The sequence below is a fragment of the Mauremys mutica genome, chromosome 17, assembly GCF_020497125.1.
Source record: "Mauremys mutica isolate MM-2020 ecotype Southern chromosome 17, ASM2049712v1, whole genome shotgun sequence".
Classification (NCBI taxonomy): domain Eukaryota; kingdom Metazoa; phylum Chordata; order Testudines; family Geoemydidae; genus Mauremys; species Mauremys mutica.
In genome coordinates, this window is record NC_059088.1 from 23309103 (window position 1) to 23327920 (window position 18818).

Consider the following 18818-nt stretch of genomic DNA (forward strand, 5'->3'; position numbering starts at 1 on the left):
GCTTCCTAAATCTTAAAATTATTATAGCTTTATTGAAGAACTAAGCAGCTAATTATTAAATCTGTAATGTTAAGTTACGGACTACTGAACACATTAAGAAATCCATGCATTCTGAAACACATACAGGGCTATCCTCAGAACAGAGTAACAACCAAATACTGGTCATTTATGGTTTGTACTTTGTACTTGCCAGCAGCTGTTGTACATATAGGGACAGATTTACATAGGTATTAGGTGTCTAAAGGTGCAGATGGGCACTTTTGAAAATCTCACTAAGCACCTATCTGCAACTTTGGACACTTAAATAAATCCCTTTGTAAATCTGGCTCATGGCTCTTATCTCCATGCAGGCTATGTACTAAACTGATGAAGTGTTCCATCCCATTCTCCTAGCCAGACTACAAAGGTTGGCAGCCTACTTCGGGTATCTGCAGTTACTCCTTTAGCTCAAGCAGCAGAGATGTGCTTTTGGTGCTCAAGCTCCCAGGTTCAATCTCACAGCTGAAGTTATTACTACATCTTGAGGACAAGTGCTCTGAATTTCTGTACTTCAGACTGAAAGGGCACAATGTGCATTTTTAAGTTATTTGAAAAATAAAAACATTCAATACAAGCATTGGAAGAACTACATTTTTTAATTAAAAACAACTGTAGAAGGATCACAAGATCTACTAGATATGAAAACAAGATATTGGGAGACTATGTACATTAGGAGGCAGTTGATGTGCTCATGACTGAAATCAAAAACATTTCTGTCCTGTGATTTATGAAATACTACAGTGACAGCTAAAAAATTTGCAGTATCAATATTGCTGTAATGTACTGGATCACTAAAGTAGAATACTGCAGTACTGTATTTTTTAAATAAAAGGAGCTGATACCTCTGAAAATGTGTTAATTGCGCTTTGACATCATTTAGCATTCTACAATCTGAAATTCATTAGAGAATAAGGCAGAAATCTAACCTATGATGTAAAAGAGCCCGTGAATTACTAAAACTACTGATATATTATCAAAGGAAACAAAAATGTGACTGCCAGAATTCACAACTTGTACCTTTTAAGCATTTAAGTGTTTCAGTGCTGCATACATCCACCCTCATGGTGGAAAGCTGCTTCTCTTTCAGTTCTATCTGGTCCTCTGAACGCTTAAATAACAACAATTCATCAACAAGAGATTGTGGCTGAAAAACAAGAACAGCATCCTCATCACATTCTGCAGAAGAGAAGCCCTAACTTTGCAATAACAACATCATGGACCTGTTTTTAAGTAACAGAAATAAATATTCCATTGAAAAGCTGTCTCTGTATCAAAGCAGATGCTTTTTCACTGATGCTGGAATAAATTAATTCAGAGAAACATATGGTTTAAATTAATAACAAATGGAAGTGAAATGAACAAGGTGATGATCAGAACTCTATGTCTGGTAAACAGGGGAAAGGTTTGCCAGCAGAAGTATGTCAGTTAGGAGTGTGGGGGGGAAAAAAATTACACCCTCAACTGACAGAGCTTAGTGCAAATCCAGTTATACTGGCAAAAAATCCATTTGCCAGTGTAGCTAATTCCATTCATGGAACTGTTTTAAGCTATAGCAGCAAAATAAATTTTGCTGGTATAAGCTGCATCTCCCCTACGGGAGTTGCAAGTATAACTCTACCAGTAAACGCTTAAGTGTAGACAAGGCCCTAGTAAGTGTTCCTATATTTAAACACACATTAAAACAGTGGGAAACCATATCATCATACTCATTGGCTACAAAAGCTACAGCAGTTCACTCTTAGCAAGAAGGCAAACTACTTTCTTGCAGCAGATAATTCTAAATGGTGTGAAAGAATTAATTGCCTTTACTAACTACCTCCAGTCCCCAGCTCTATTTCCATGCCCTGTTTTTAACTAGAACCAGTCTACATGATGCTTTACAGTGCAGCCTCAGGGCACTGTGGGCACTATACAATAAGGAACAAATCAACACTGAGGGCCACAGCTTCAACACAAGCCCCAATGACTCTTGGATATAAACAAACTAGTCAACATAACTACAGTCCAAGGGCAGAGGTTAATGCAAAAGATGTTTTCACTTGCTAAACTTACTCTGAATTCAGCAACAATCTTCGACTTCAGAGCAACTTTTGGATTTGTGGATGCTGTTGGTATAAAAACGTGTAAAGAAATTAAGCTATCAATTACAAAGATTAAGTACAACAAACACTCAGTACTGACTGCAATCAAAATTCAGAAGAGACTGTTCTATTTCAAAAACCTTTAAACACGTTTCTATGCAAAACACACAGGATGCCATTTTATTATATTTCCCCCTCCACACAGATGTTACTCAATGTTCTATCTGACTTTCAGACACGTTAGAAAGCAGAGAGCTATGATTCAGAAGTCAACAAGTTAGACTGTAGAGTTCCTGTATATGTGCACTACATAAACAGTTACTGTGAAAACCTTTTCCAGATCTATTGTATATAAATGTTCTTGTAATGGTTCATTCACTAACCTTAAGTGCTAGTTCATAATTCTCTGAACAGTTCCTGAACTCTAGACACAGAGAACTGACCCTCTGAGTTTAGTATTTCCTTGGGATGATAGATCACCTACTCCTTTACTTGGACTAACTCATCTCCCTCCTAAAGATTTCCCTGCCCTTACAATTATGTTCTAATATCTCATTTAGAGATTGAGAAACTGAGGAGAAAAAAAATATGGAATCATATTTCATGAGATCTAAATCCATTTGTTACTAAAAAATAGCAAAGAAATGTACAATAAGACGATCACATAAAAATGCTAACTCCCTTGTCCAATTTTGTTCTAGAAAATGGTTTTCCATACATATCTTGTGGGTGAATTCTTTCTGGTAATCTAAGATTCCAACCCTCCTGCCCCCTTTTATTGTCCTAGTCCCAGTAGTCTCAGCATTCATACAGAGTGGCATTGCCAAGTTTTACATCTAATGTTCCATCATCTTGCTTTCTTGCCAACTCAAGGATTTTCCATATTACAGTTATTGCAAGGTTAGAGACTGATACATTATAAATGTGGTTCCAGCTAGCAAGCTGTACTCCTGATCGTTTTGAATGATGACTCATTAGCTGCACTGCCTCACTGTAAGTATTCCATTTATCCTATAATCTAGTTTGCTGTCGAAGACGTATTCCTGAACTTGAAGGGAATGTCCATGTTTCACTGTTGCCAATGTACATGGTTATCGTGTCTGTCTTCTCTTCATCTCTGAATATTCTAACGCCAGGTTCCAAGAAGTTCCACCAGATCTTTTCTCTACTGTTCATAACTTTTGTCTTTTAAAATGTTATTCACATTTCATTCCTTAAAAAGTGATTTTCTAGCAGCAACTCCTTGGTGTTTTACACATGTCAGTAAGGAACTTCACAAGTCTGGAAGACACATGCTTGCTCATACTTTAGACCAGGTACTTTGACAGCTTTGCACTAGTCTTTCTTCTGTTCCTCAAGAAGGCATTTTTAATATTAGTTCAGATAGTTCATATTGTTTCCTTACTTTGAGATTTCTTCCACGGTTTATTCGGTTGTTTGTTCAGAGTTTCTTTCAGCTGCTTCTGAGTTTTGAAAGTGGTACCTGGAAAACATTTCATTTTTTGCAGTCTGGCATTATGGGATTCCTTTAAAGGTCTCTGGTTTTGGTGTCATATGGTTGCATGGTAAAAGATTAACAGAAATTTGTTTTAAAATCCACAAACCAACTTTCTTAGATGAGCTGTTGAATGCCCAAGACAAACTAAGTTTACTCAGGAATACAGCAACTTCTATGATGGTCATTCTATTTTTAAAGCAAATTTCTGTTTGCCTTTAAAAGAACAGAGGATTCAACAATCACAGAGATTGACATAATTTGCTCTTTAAACTCTTAGACAATGACTTATTTATGACCCCTCCCCCCTTCCCCCCCCCAAAAAAACAAAAACAAAACACACAACACATTTCAGGAGAAATAGTAAGGTATGTTGTTTGGTAGTTTAAATGAGCATTTACTTACCCAAAGTCTAAATTAAAAAGATATGCATCCAACTGAAAAGTTTCTTGCGAAACAGTGTAATAAAAAATATTTACTAAATCAAATTTAGAAGTGAGCTGAATTTTCTTTAATTACAAAACCTGTATGAGATTCCAAATAATTAACAGAACACATATATAGATTTCACTTTTATAGATTTGTAATGTTTAACTGAAAGTCTTTTCATTCACCAAGCAGCACGTACAGTGTTTTATATTTCTCAAGTAACAATTACTGACCCACAATCACATAAAGCCACCTCTAAACCAGCAACAGAAAAGCACTTTTAAATGTCAATAACGTAATCAGGGAAAACAGAATCATGCATTCATCTCCTTCACAATCAGAAAGGAGGGATAGCTCAGTGGTTTGAGCATTGGCCTGCTAAACCCAGGGTTGAGAGTTCAATCCTTGAGGGGGCCACTTAGGGATCTGGGACAAAAATCAGTACTTGGCCCTGCTAGTGAAGGCAGGGGGCTGGACTCGATGACCTTTCGAGGTCCCTTCCAGTTCTAGGAGATTGGTTTATCTCCAATTATTACCTTTTTTTTTTTTTACCTAACAGATTTTCCATTATTGAGTTTTAATGTGCGTGCTGCTTTCAGTTAATATTTGGAATCTCGGGATTCTTTAAAAATATATTTACATGAGTGTCTGAGGACTTTTAAACTATTCCACACTCTAATTGGTGTGCCCATATGTTTTTTCAAATATGGTAGATATTTTACCAATAACATTCAACCTTATTACTATAACCTATAGAGAGAAAATGGGAAAGATTATTTTTACTCTGCCCTGTTTTTCCCAGATGGACTCTTAGGATCAACTGAAGTTGTAGATGTAAAGTCGGAATGTCCCAAAACCTCAAGATAAAGGGAAGAGGTTTAGACACGATGCTCAGAACTCCTTTAGGATGAAGAGTCACCTTAAACATAATATATATTTTCTATCAACTAGTACAATTGCAATTTACACTATAGCTAAAAATTAAATGATTTAATATTAGCTTTATTTAAATGGAATTGTCCAAAAAATAATTATTGCAAAGCTCATTCATATTAATCTACTAACTTTCCTTTTTATTAATTCCTGCAAATGCAGAAAAAGCAATGAATGCATTTAAACAGTGATTAATTAATGTTTCATTTTATTGACTTCAGACGATACCTACTACAAGCACATACTAAATTAGCTTATATGTTAAGAAAGGCAAAAGATAAAGGACTTACTTAAAGCTTCTTTTAGTGCCACAATGGTTTCTTCAGGGTATACATTTCTGTCTTCCCAGATTTTAAAGATTCTTTCTATAGATTTAGAGACTGATGGATCCCTGAAAAGAAGGGCATAAAATATTAGTGCGTTTTAACAGTATAATTTTCCATTATTCTGCAATGGAAAACTATATGCTAGAAGTGTAATCCCAGTGCTAAAGAAAAGTGAATTTCTAAAAGATCTTTGAGCTGTGTCAGTCTGTCTGTAGGTAAGCCCCAATTCAACAAGATACCAAGGCACACAGGTAACTTTACGCATGAGTAGTCCCATTTAAGTCAAAGGAGCTATTCTTATGCTTAAAATTATGTATGTGCTGAATTTGGGCTAGAGAGGTTAGCACACAGAAAACTAGTAATTCTATCCTGAACAAGATAAGGTATTGTCCACATGGGAAAACTGCCTGATATAGCTATTATGGAATAGTTTCCCATGAGGACACACTATTCTGGAATAAAAGTGACTTTTATGGAATAATGAATTACTCTGCTCACAAAATAAGAGTAAAAATTCCAGAATAAAATCACTTTTAATCCAAAATAGTGTCCACACGGGAATTATTCCAGAATAGCTACATTACATCAGAATAGTTATTCTGCAACAGCTATGCCAGTCAATTCCCTCAATGTAGACACGGCTTGGTACTATTATACTCCAGAGAACTCTAGTCTCTGATTACATATCCTCCTTTCTGTGCCTCTAAGAACCAGTCAGTTTTGGAGATTTTGCAGTTCCACCCATGAGGAACACTGATGTAGGTGGGTAGACATATTTTACCACAATCTCACTAGATCAATTCTTTCTCAAGCCAACTGTCTTATCTTGGTAACTTGATTCAAGGGTAAATTGATAGGAAAGTGAAATAACCTGCCTACCCACAAATAACTACTCTCAAAGTATACAGATACCACACCTGAGTTAAATTCACACAATTCTCGCTAATTAAGATGTCTCATGGTATCTCTTGTACATGCAGCATGCTCAGATCAGTCTGGGCAAAAATACAGTCAAATGTAAAATTACTTTTTGATTCAATGTATTTTGCAATATACATTGTAAGAAAATTCTACCATGCAAATTGAAACAAAAATAAAAGACATCGTGAAATAGACAAGTAGAAGATTTTGGGGAGCTTTCAGTGTTCCTTAAAACTGACACCTTCCCATTTCTCATAAATGTAAAGGTCACCTTTTTAAGATTCAGGTTCAAGTTCTGCTGTCAAAAGCATGTCTGGGCCACCTGTTACTTCAGTAAAAGCCCCATTTGAGTATCCAAGGGCTGAAGTTGACACTTAATCCAGATCTTGAAAAATCTACTCCCTCAGGGTGAGTGGAAACCTATCACAGCTGAGTACCACCAACTTCTGCAGAACAGCGCTCTCTCTCTCTCTCTTTAAATTAAGTTTTGTGGCCCTTACAGTTGAAAAGACAACTTTCCAAATGTGAACAAAATATTAATCTAAATCAACAGACACACACCTCCAAGGTCTCTGCCACTGCTCAGGCCTTCCCAAATTGCAAGCAGATGGACATTAGCTGTTTCACAGAGGCTTTCCAAAACACTGGGCCATAGTGAAATTGTCAAGTATTGGCTACATTTCTTTCTGATGCTGTTTGCGGGAGTTTAGAGCAGCTGCGTAAATATATTTAGGCCCTGGAGCTGTTAACTAGGGAGAAGGAACTAAAATACAAAGGCTGGTGAGGAAAAGATTAACAAAGATTCACACCAGCACACTTGCAAAAGCTAGAGGAGTTCTGGAGGGAAAGGGGAGAAGAGGACAAAGAAGAAATGCATCTTCTTCCTTCCAGCAGCAAGAGAGCTGGGAGGAGTAGGCTTCAAATTTCAGACACCTTATTAGTCAGAGGTCACAGAAATACTCCAAGCAGTCTCTTCTTTCCCAGCAGCTTTGCAGGGAGAGGGGATTGGCTTGGTTTTCCACATGGGACACTAGAGCCCTTCAGTTTAATCATCTGGCTATTGTATTTGGTAAATTTTTCTAGGAATGGATGGGTGAGATCGATGGGATAAATTTAAGAAATAGTAAGAGAAAAAGGACAGACAAAATACAGGGAGGGAGTTAAAGAATAACTACTGAGGCAAAGAGAAAGATATGGGGTGTGTGTGGAGAAAGACAGAAAACAGACCCTTTAAATAACTGAAGAAAGGCTACACCAGTATCTATTATAAGATGGAGAGACTAGAGTGAAGCTAGGAAGGGAAAGAAGGGAACACAAAAGACAGATAGAGTAAATTACATTTTTAGAAATGTACTAAATAAACTAACATGTTACCATTAAATACAGCACACAAACACAGCACATAGCTGTTATGTTCCCTTCAATGACAGTAGAGACAGCTTGGAGGCCTAGGCATTTTTCTCTAAGGCTAGTAAGCTAAGGCCTGGTCTACATGGAGAGGGGGGAAAAGGGGGGTGTGGTGTGAAGAGATCGATTTAAGTTACGCAACTTCAGCTACGTGAATAACGTAGCTGAAATTGACATACTTAGATCTACTCACTGGGGTGAGTCAACAGATGACACTCCCCCGTCGACTCCGCCTGTGCCTCTAGCTCTGGTGGAGTACGGAGTCGACGGGAGAGCCCTCTACAGTTGATTTATCGTGTCTAGACTAGACACAATAGATCAACCCCCGCTGGATCGATCGCTGCCCGGGGATCCTGCGGGTAATGTAGTCAAGCCGTGAGTCTTCTGGCTAAAGTACTGAATAATTTTTTTTAAACCTTAAACTTAAAAGTCATCCTCTCAGTGACCAAACAGAGCTAGGAGGAAGGTGGTCAATGCTGACAGAATTTGCACTTTAAGGAAAAGCACCTGAGATTATCTTAATTTTATTGAATATCTGACTGAAAATATACAGGAGGCATTTTAAGCAGGTTTTGAAAGACAAAAAGAAGAACTTCACTTTTTTCTCAGATTCATGAACAGTGATTTCTTTACATTATTTTCAGTTTTCGAGAGAATACAGTTTTTAGCAGCAAGAACACTTCAGAAAAACTTATTAGAGATGGCTCAATATATCGACTCTGCTTCTTCAACAATGACATTGTGACAAATTCCACATTGATATCAAGAACTATCAATTGACTCAATGTGATCTGGCTTAACCTGGCCAGGAATCCAATGTTAACATTTAACAAAAATAAAGTCATAGATTTGTCAAGGCCATAAGAAGTTTTAGGAGGTCTGTGCTCTCCTCTGTGAGCACAGGAGGGACAAGAATTGGGAGCTTGAAACCATGTGACAGGTATAAAATTGCTCTCACAAACAATACTGAAATTATTTTCTGCAAATTCTCTACAGCAGAGAGAAAAATAGGAATTTCCTTTAAATACTGATGGCTTTTCAAGATCCATCCTGAAGCTGTGGTGTGGGCTGGGATTAGACAGCACTCTCTAGGGCTATATACAGACAAACTTGAAACAACACAGCCAGAAATAAAAATCCCTCTCCACGCCCCCCGATTCCTTGAATCAATACAAAAATGCAGGATAAACAAAGAGTTCCAGAAACAACACAGGGAAAAGAAAAACAAGTAGTAGCACCTAGTCATCAGTCATTAGCCACTATAGGGAGTACTATTCCTTTCAAAGTAACCTTAATTAAGATCACGTACACAGGCTCCAATGACAAAACAGCAAGAAACCTCAAGTGGAGGCATACGAACCTAGGGCCTGCTCAGCACCTACGTAAAAGCAATTACCCTAGAGAATTTGAGAGATGAGAATAAACTGTCTAATTGGAAGTACAAACTAATATAAAAGGAACCTTAGAGGCACTTTGCACCACAGCATCTCTCAAAGCTCACTTTAAGTGGGTTAAATCTACACTCATTACAGAAGTCAAGGCACCTCATATTTTAAGATATTCTGCCAGGCAAAACTCTGGTGAAAGGAGTAGCATGGGACACAGTCTATGCAACTGAACAGGAGTCCTTGGACATTGTAACTTAGTGATAGTGGGAAGTTCCTCAGGTAATGGGATGATGCATTTTCAGTATCTTTTGATGGGTATTAAACTGACAAGGAGAAGCTGGTTGGAAACAGACTAGTTTGAGACAGGTAGTGCTGGTTTACAGTTTGAGAGGTTATGATGGGATTGTGCTTGGGGGCTTGGAAGTCTAAAGAAACCTTTGTAGAGTGATATGTTGAATCTCATCACACATCAAACCTAGAAAGACAGAATTGCATTCTTCCAAATACAAGAGATGGAGAAAAGGTCTCCAAAGGGTACGTCAACGCAGCAAAGACAAACCTGTGGCTGGCCTGTGCCAGCAAACTCAGGCTTGGGCTGCGGGGTTGTTTCACTGCTGTGTAGGCTTCCAGGCTCAGGCTTCCATGGTCCCAGAGCTTTGTCTCCAGCCCGAGCCCAGAAGTCTACACACCAGTAAAAAAGCCACACAGCTCAAATCAGCTGGCACAGGCCAGCCACGGGTTTTTCTTTGCTGTGTAGACATCCCCAAGCATACATCTACACTGCAATAAAAAAATGCAGCATGAAGTCTCAGAGCACACTTCAACTGACTACAGCAGTGTAGACGTTCAGTCTCGGGCTGAATCCTGGACTAAGACTCTCCCCCCTTATGGGGTCTCAGAGACCAGGCTCCAGCCCAGGAATCTACACTGTAATTTTTAGATCTGCAACCTGAGTCCCACAAGTTTGAATCAGCTGACTCAGGTCAGTTGCAGGTCTTTTACTGCAGTATAGACATACCTCAAGATAGGTAAATTAAGGAGTGGACAAACCAAGTTACCCTGACATACAGCACTGGGAGAGGATGGAAGTACTGAGGAGTGAATTCATTTCCCTAATTTAGATATTGCCTTTGTAGATGGTTTTATGGGTCTTTTCCCCATCTTTTATTAATTTCCATATATGTTTTTCCTCATTTTCTTATATAATTAGTGTTCCTGGAAGTTCAATATTTTCCTTAGTGTTGATGTATATGAATATTTTTGTTAGTTTCAACTTCCCCTTGTGGCCAGCTACATTCAGCTATAAGAGAATGAGTAGCCTAACTATGATCTGTCCCCAAACTCATGTTGTGCTTAACGATTAGCCATCTGGTAGTTTCCACTCTGCCCTGAAGACCCACGCAATAGCTTATGGTGCTACTATTTTTATAACCACCCTCCTTAAGAACTACTTTGTTACATGTAGATTCTCCAACTGACATGTCTAAAAGGTGCTACACTTAACTGAGTACAAGATTATTCGAAGGATAAATAGGGTTAAGCTTGCACCATCAGGCAAAGTGCCAATTTTAAATGTCTGAGAGTTTCATGCTATCAACAAATACTACCTATATTACTAAAAGTGTTTAATACAGATACATTTTATGATGCAGAAGTTAAATAGCATCTATTTTATTGCATTTTCATTTCTCTTTGGGGTTCTTCTGCTATACAACATATGTTAAAGCTGTAAAATTGGACTTTTTGAAGTTAAACACGGCATTACTGAAATATGAAATTAGTTTACTGTTTTTGATCACAGGAAACTAACAGAGCCAACAGAGTTGTAGGAACAGCATAAACGAAAGGGACACGGACACACTATGCCACTGCTACAATGATCAGAACCCCCTACAGGACACCTTTGAAGATCCATGGATCCTACACATGCTTATCACAGGCCCCAATAAAAATTATGTGGGTGTGACCAGACATTCATTACGCTCTCAAATTGAATTCACACAGGAAGACGATAAAAGACAAAAACATTATCACCTGTGGGTGAACACTTTTCACAAAGCAACCACTCTGTATCTGATCTACCAGTCCTCATCCTCAAAGGAAACCTGCACAACACTTCAAAAGACGAGCCTGGGAGCTTGAATTCATTACTCTGCTAGACACTAAAAATCATTTATTGAACAGACACACTGGATTTATAGTTTATAACAACAATCTATAATCCACTTACCCTCTTTTTTGTCCTGACTGTGCGTGTTAATGGAACTATGGGGTTTTAACAGGCCTCTACTTTGAATTGTCTGTTACAATTTGTTAACTTTTATGCTAAACAATCTGTTCCACCTTGTGTTTTGCTGTGACACTGGAAGTACCTTTCCCAGACCTATGTAGCTCAAAAGCTTGTCTCCCTCACCAATAGAAGTTGGTGCAGTAAAAGATATTACCTCACCCACCATGTCCCTCTGAAGCTCTGAATCTATAAAACTTGTGTCCTATTGAAAGAAAATATCATTTCTGAAAATTCTATACTGCCACAAAGTCAGGTATATCTGTCTGTTGAAAGTTTTACTCATCCAAATTGCCTAGAGTGAATAACATTTTTGTTATTAAAATATAATTAAAATAGATGATTAAAATATAACTAACTATTATTGTGGTATAGGTGGGAGAGTGGAGTTTGTGCATGGGCTGGTAAATACATACATTTCTATCATAAGAACGAACCATCAATACTAAAATTACATGCCCCAAAAAACACTGTTTATGCAGAATTAAGGTAACCCACTGGTGCCTCATATCCTTCCAAAATGTGGAAAGTTAGTAAACTTAAACCTCTAAAACCCAGAAAATATAAAGTTAAGGTACATGCTAACCCTGCAACGCAATCTTAACTGCCCCTGAGAGCTGGCAATAACCATTGGGAATGCTTCAGTAAGTGATGAAACAGTTATCAAATTACCAATGGAAGTGATGGATTCTCCATCTCTTGATGTCTTCAAATCAACACTGGCTGGCTTACTGGAAGATGCTTTAATCTATTATAAGCTATTAGGCTCAATACAGGATTAACTAGATGAAATTCTTCAGCCTGTGTTACACAGGAGGTTAGATTAGATCACATAATTGTCCCTTCTGGACTTAATCTATGAATATACAAAAAAACCTGCAGTATGAGAAAGGACTAAAAGAACATGCAATTGTTTGTTTTCCACAGATTTGAATGCCAGCATTTAAACGCATGCACTCCAGCTGCACCCACTTTATTAGGTGTAGCTGTACTGAACAGTGAGGGGGGGAAGGGGGGAAGATTATCTGAAGCAGATTGGCACAGCTGTGGCTGCAACATGGAGAGTTGCATGTTACCTTGAGAGAATAAGTATGCCTCATTTCTGCACATAATTTTGTAGGCTGTGTCTGTAGCACTGCACAAGAGTGCCTTCTTGCCAGGGGATTGTCACCAGTCTGGTGGCAGACATGACAGTGGTCTGCATGGCTAAATGAGGGACAAATGAAGGAGATGTCCCAGAATGAATCCTCAAGGCAAGGGTGAAGGAGTAGTAACCTTTAGTAAGTCTGAAGTGGAATGTGTGGAATAGGTTCAGTGTTTAAGTGCACGCCTGATGCAGGGCCTCCTGTTTGCTATGCCTGACCTAATTCAAGATTTGCCTGAGAAAGAGAAGCTGTAATACCATCATACAGTGCTCATTTGCTCTGTCCCCAAAGCATTCTGTAGCATCTGAGAGTGCAGAATGCTAGTCCTCCTGTTACTGGGATACTGGGACATTGCTCAGAGAGGGCTGAGTTAAGGCTTGGTCTACACCTATAACTTAGGTCGCCCTAGCTACATTGTTCAGGGGTGTGAAAAATTCACACACCCCAAGACACACAGTTAAGATGACCTAAGCTCCGGTACAGACACTGCTAGATTTACGGAAGAATTCTTCCATCGATTTAGCTGCCACCTCTTGAGGGGGTGGATTAATTAGAATGATGGAAAACCCCCTTCTGTACCAAGTGTCTCCACTACGGTGCTGCTGCATCAGTGCAGCATCTGTACTGTAGACATACCCTAAATTAGGCTGCATTATAGGGGATGGAGAATACACTAACTTTATACTTCCTGATTTTCAGAGGTTTAAATTTAGCCACTTTCCACATTCGGGAAGGACATGAGGCACCTTTTATATTTCCTTGGGTTTTGTTTTTCAATAGTATCTCTGTCGTGTGTGTCCCCTCCCCATGTACAACAGCTCACCTCTCCCCATCCACTGCCTCTGGCTCCTTGGTACTGATTACTCCATTGACAGAATGGTGAATATATGGAGATGAATACATCTTGAAACAATAGCTCAGAGAAGTGAGAGTTACCCCATTCATCTCAGTGGATGTTCTTATCCCCTCTCCCTTGGGCATGTAGTATCCAGGCTCACACACAGGGGGCAGGAAGAGGGGTTAAGACCTTGCCAGGAGAGGAAGGGCTCCAGATAAACTGACTCTCATAGGGGGCAGGGTCCCCTGATACCAGATCCACACACAGGGAGGCAAGGACCCCACTCCACAGATCCCAGCTTACCTTCAGGCACGGAGGAGGGCTCAGATCTCCCCAGGAAACAGGACCCTACTGAGATCCTTGCTCACACAAAGGGGGGACAGGGGCTATCCGCCCGAGGCTTGGGGGGCCCTGCTGCCCCATCCCCCACTTTTGTTTGAGGCACATCCTTCTCCAGCCCCCAGCCACAGAGAGATGGGACTATGAATCTCCCACCACCACTCAACCCAGCCTGGGGGGAGGGGGGGGGCAGGGTAGCTTCAAATGGGATGGGGAAAATGTGGGGCTGACAGTCCCCTGACTTCTACAGTGATCCACCCCCATGTTGCCCTTTTCTCAGCCTCCCACCTCTCCCCTCCCACAACCCAAGCCTCCCCCAACTCCCACTTCTCCTACTCCCCTTGCCACAGCTCCAGATGTCCCATCTTCATCCCCTAGTTCCCCCCATCCTCTCCTTGCACACACAATCCCCACACCCCTTGCACTGCTCTAACCCTCCACCCGCCCGGAAACATTAATCTGACCGCCCTCCCATATTCCCTAGCAGCCCATGCTGGAGGGGCTGTGTTCAGAAACCCCTTAACCAAATGACGCAGCAACTAGCTTTCCTTTGATCTCACACAGTCCCAATGTTCAGGAAACAAGATCACATTATCCTAAATGCTTTCTAGAGTCTATCTTCCCTCTATTTGATGCTAATTTCCTTGCCAATGCTTATAAATTAATATCCTCTTGCAGGCAGAGATATTAGAGCATTTTAAAATATCACTCAAACCAGAATCTCTGGTCTCAAGACAAAAATGTGCAAAAAGCTGCCCCTGCAGAATGCAGGCAGAGAGCAAAGAATGTGTATAAGACACTCTCTGAAAACTGCCCAGGGTAGAGTTCATACTCATAACGCATGGTACAGCTCAGGTTCAGTGACCACAGTATGTCACCCAGCTACTTTTACAACAGGTGGCCTGGAAAACCTTTTCCTTCAACAGACCCCCTAATCTTGCTAAACATACTAATTTCACTCTTTTAAGCATGTGCTGACCTGGCGTACCTAACTTAACCCTGAATAACCCTTTCAATATTTCTAAGGGATAGCAAGAGCCGTGCACTAGCTGATGTAAATCCTGAGCAACTGAGATCAGGTTGGAGGAGATTAGAGCCGCACACACGTTTGAACAAGATGATTTTGTAAAATGCTATGGGGGGGGAGGAGGGGGGGGGAAGAAGAGCTGTATCTTGGAAACCCCTTGCTTGGATGACTTCAAATTTGGATCACTAACACTACCAAACACTCCTGAGGCATTACAAATTTCAAGATAATTCAAGTCAGCATATGGATTTTAGAACATTTAGGATAGTCATTCTAAGTAGAAAGCTAGTGCTCTGCTATAATAGAAAAAAGTGGATTAAAAACACATTCCCCAAAGTGAATGCACCACAAGAATATCCTCAAAAGCTTGGTCATGTTTTTTAAATCATAAAATCGTAGCATTTGAGTTTATAACATAACTGAAAGGCACTCTAGAGAAAGGATAGTCTTGCGGTTAAGGCACAGGACTGGCAGCACAGAGGTCAAGTTTTATTCTTGCCTCTACAACAGATATCTGGTATGATCTTAGCATTCGAGTCACTTCAGCTCACTTTACTTCTTTTCACATCTGTAAAAATGAGGACAGCACTTCTTTGCTTCTTCACAGAGATAGAGTACCATTAAATAAAACACTAATGAAAAGATGCAGTTAAAAGCAAGATGGAAACTCTCCAATAAAAGTTAAAACAACTCTAAAACAACAAGGAGTCTGGTGGCACCTTAAAGACTAACAGATTTATTTGGACATAAATTTTTGTGGGTAAAAACCCACTTCTTTGTGTGTTTTTTACCCACGAAAGCTTATGCCCAAATAAATCTGTTAGTCTTTAAAGTGCCATCAGACTCCTCATTGTTTTTGTGGATACAGACTAACATGGTTAGCCCTCTGATAGATACAAAACAACTCTAAAAGCTCTATCTTCTGTGAAAATTATTGAGCTGCCACAAAACGATTAGAACTTCACTTGGAAAATGAGCAGCAGGAGTACATCTACTCTCAAGAAACAAAAGATCCTTTAACATTAGTATTTATGAATGAATAGGCACTGCCTGCTTCACAGCCCTTCTGCTTGATCCTAAAGTAAAATTACAGTCCAGCCCGGCAATTAGGGTGTCAAGCAACAAATGAATATATGATCAGAAGCCTTAGAAAGTTTCCACCTTGTATAGATGAAGCAGGTGCACAACGGATGAAAAACCATACTCAAAGAGTAACTCAATGATTTACTGTCAAACTGGGACAACCTATCTAGTGGGGTCTGTACTATTATATATTTTCATTAAAGACATGGATTGGACAGTATGCTTATAAAATATGTGGAGGACACCAAGATGGGAGAGATTGCAAACACTTTGGAGAAGAGGATTAGAATTCAAAATGACCTTGACAAATTGGTCAGAAGTCAACAAGATGAAATTCTAAAAAGACAAATGCAAAGAATTATACTTAGGAAGGGAAAAAAAATCAAATGTACAAATATAACATGAGGAATAACTGGCTAGGCAGCAATACTACAGAAAAGGATCTGGGGTTATAGTGGATCAAAAACTGAATATGAACCAATAATATGACGCAGTTGCGAAAAAGACTTACATTCCGGGGTGCATTAACAGCAGTGTGTTATGTAAGACACAGGAGATAATTGTTCTACTCGGCACTGGTGAAACCTTAGCTGGAGTACTGTGTCCTGCTTTGGGCAACCCACTTTAAGAAAGATGTGAACATGCTGGAGAGAGTCCAGAGGAGAGCAACAAAATGATGGAAAGTTTAGAAAACCTGACTTTATGAGGAAAGGTTAAAAAACCTGGGCATATTTAGTCCTGAGGAAAGACTGGAGGAGGAGAGAGAGGGGGGCTGTTACGAAGAGGATAGTGATTAATTGTTCCCCACGTCCACTGAAGGTAAAACAGGAAGTCATGTACTTAATCTCCAGCAAGGAAGATTTAGAAAAATCTTTTTAACTGTAAGGATAGTTAAATACTGGAACAGGTTACCAAGGGAGGTTATGGATAGAGCCCTGCACAGATACAAAATTTGAATCCGCATCCAATCTGCAAAAATGGTCCGTGGATTTAAAGCGGATAACCAGAGACTTGCAGGATTCTAGTTTTGGAATCGCCCACACTGGAGGTTTTTCAGGACAGACTAAGCAAACATCTGTCACTGATGGTCTAGGTATCCATGATCTTGCCTCAACATGAGGGGGTAGACTAAATTGACCTCTTGAGGTCCCTTCCAAGCCTACATTTCTAAGATTCTATGAAGGACTTTTAAACCCTTAAGAACACTTTAAGTACAATAGCATATACAGAGTAAGATAAATGTGAAACTAAGGAGGTGAAGAGCAGGATGAAAGCACAGAAATCAAGGAGATAGAAGGCAAAATAAGAGAAAGTGTCATAATTAATATGACTCTAGCAAAACAAAAAACCCCATCAGTCTTCCTTCACAACATTTTTGGTTTTTTTTAGAAAGCATGTTCTTTGAAACAGGGAAGGGAGCATAAAAAAGTAACCCTGACAGACAAATCAAAGCCCTCCAATTATACCTTATTTACATAGCGCGTACAGAATATTAGGTACTTTACAGATAATTTCTTCATGTTTCACTTCACCATGTCTCCAGTCAGACACTTCATAACACTAAAAAATATTTCACATGGTTTAAGAACTTACATAAGGCCAAATATACACTCCTTTCTATTCCTGTCCCACATCAAGATCCTCAATTGGCATAGTTGTGTTTACATCCCCTCCAGCAGAAGATTTTTTTTTTTAATCAATAAAAACAATGTTCTAATGCAAGAGATTCTGTTTTTTACAAATGTGAAATCACCAATGTGTGCATTAATAATCTTAAAAAGTGGGACAATTTATTGAGTAAATAAGAAAACACCTTTGAAATATTTCTAACAGTTTTATATAGCTAGATCTGTTAGGGCAATCACAAGTTAATTCACATTTTTAAGCTATTAACCCACAAATAAACAAAACGTATCACTTACTTAACTAAAGCAGCTGCTTCAGGAAGCACTTCTGCAAATGTATCCCGAAATACAATTGCGTTTTTTCTTTTACAGTTCTGTATGACATCATTGGCCAGGTAAAATAGATTCAATCGATGAGGAAAAGCAGCTAAAGACAAAATGAAAAGAAATTCAGTTTTACTGCAAAGCAAAGAGCACCATTAGCATTTCTGATGAAATTTTATAAATATGAGATGATTTTTTTCAGCAATATTTCTATTAATAGTGCAATGGTAACAAGACAGGACTAGGAGTTAACACACGGGACTGGAAGTCAGGACACTCAAATTCTATGCATCGCTCTGACAAAGATTTGCTGTGTGACTTTGGACAATCACTTCACTGCCTCCATTTCCTCATCTGAAAATTACGTACAATACTAATTTAGCACAGGTATGTTGTGAAACTTCATTTTGGGAACTGGTTCAAAATCCTTGAATGAAAGGTGCAACTAAGCCCTGATCTACACTGGAGGCGTGGGGTGGGCAAGGCCATCTAAGTTATGCAACTTCAGCTACATAAATAACGTAGCTGAAGTTGACATACTTAGACTGACTTACCGTGGTGTCTTCACTGCGATGAGTCGACTGCTGCCGCTCCCCCGTCGACTCTGCCTGCGCCTCTCGCAGAGCTGGAGTACAGGAGTCGACAGGAGAGCGCTCAGGGGGTGATTTATCGTGCCTAGACTAGACGCGATAAATCGATTCCCGCTGGATCGATCACCGCCCACCGATCCGATAGTGAAGACATACCCTAAATGAAAGCATTCTCCCTACAAGTACCAAGTCTCTAGTCTAAAGTTGGCCATATAAGGAACCTAAATTAATAGCAAAGGGTCACTGACTTCTTGTAACTTTTGTAATCTTTACTCAGCTCATGGGATCATATGACCAGAAAGACTACTGACATCAAGGGGTGGTAAAAGGTCAAAATAAATACTATATGGTGATCTTAGAAGGAGAAAAGGCCAGTTTGGCCCAGAAAATCTGCATGGTATGCAGCCATTACAGCTTTTGAAGAAGCACTGTAGCTTGCAGTTTTTGGCTGCCCTGTTATGAAAAATATTTTTACAGACATTTAATTAAATAATTAAGAAGCCTGCTATATCTAAAAAATAATCACTCGTGTAGGGTCTCT

The 18818-nt window shown here is 39.4% G+C and overlaps 1 protein-coding gene across 2 annotated transcripts in view; it reads right to left on the minus strand.

Moving 5' to 3' along the window:
* The window catches only part of RPRD2 (regulation of nuclear pre-mRNA domain containing 2), a 45166-nt gene that overhangs the window by 9673 nt on the left and 16675 nt on the right, over window positions 1-18818 (minus strand). For both annotated transcript variants that reach the window (XM_044991226.1, XM_044991225.1), the window contains exons 2-6: window positions 17661-17790; window positions 5268-5368; window positions 3526-3603; window positions 2092-2144; window positions 1057-1183 (exon numbers count right to left, since the gene is read on the minus strand). In XM_044991226.1, the coding sequence (XP_044847161.1) occupies window positions 1057-1183; window positions 2092-2144; window positions 3526-3603; window positions 5268-5368; window positions 17661-17790 (489 nt within the window). The remainder of the gene's footprint in view (window positions 1-1056; window positions 1184-2091; window positions 2145-3525; window positions 3604-5267; window positions 5369-17660; window positions 17791-18818) is intronic.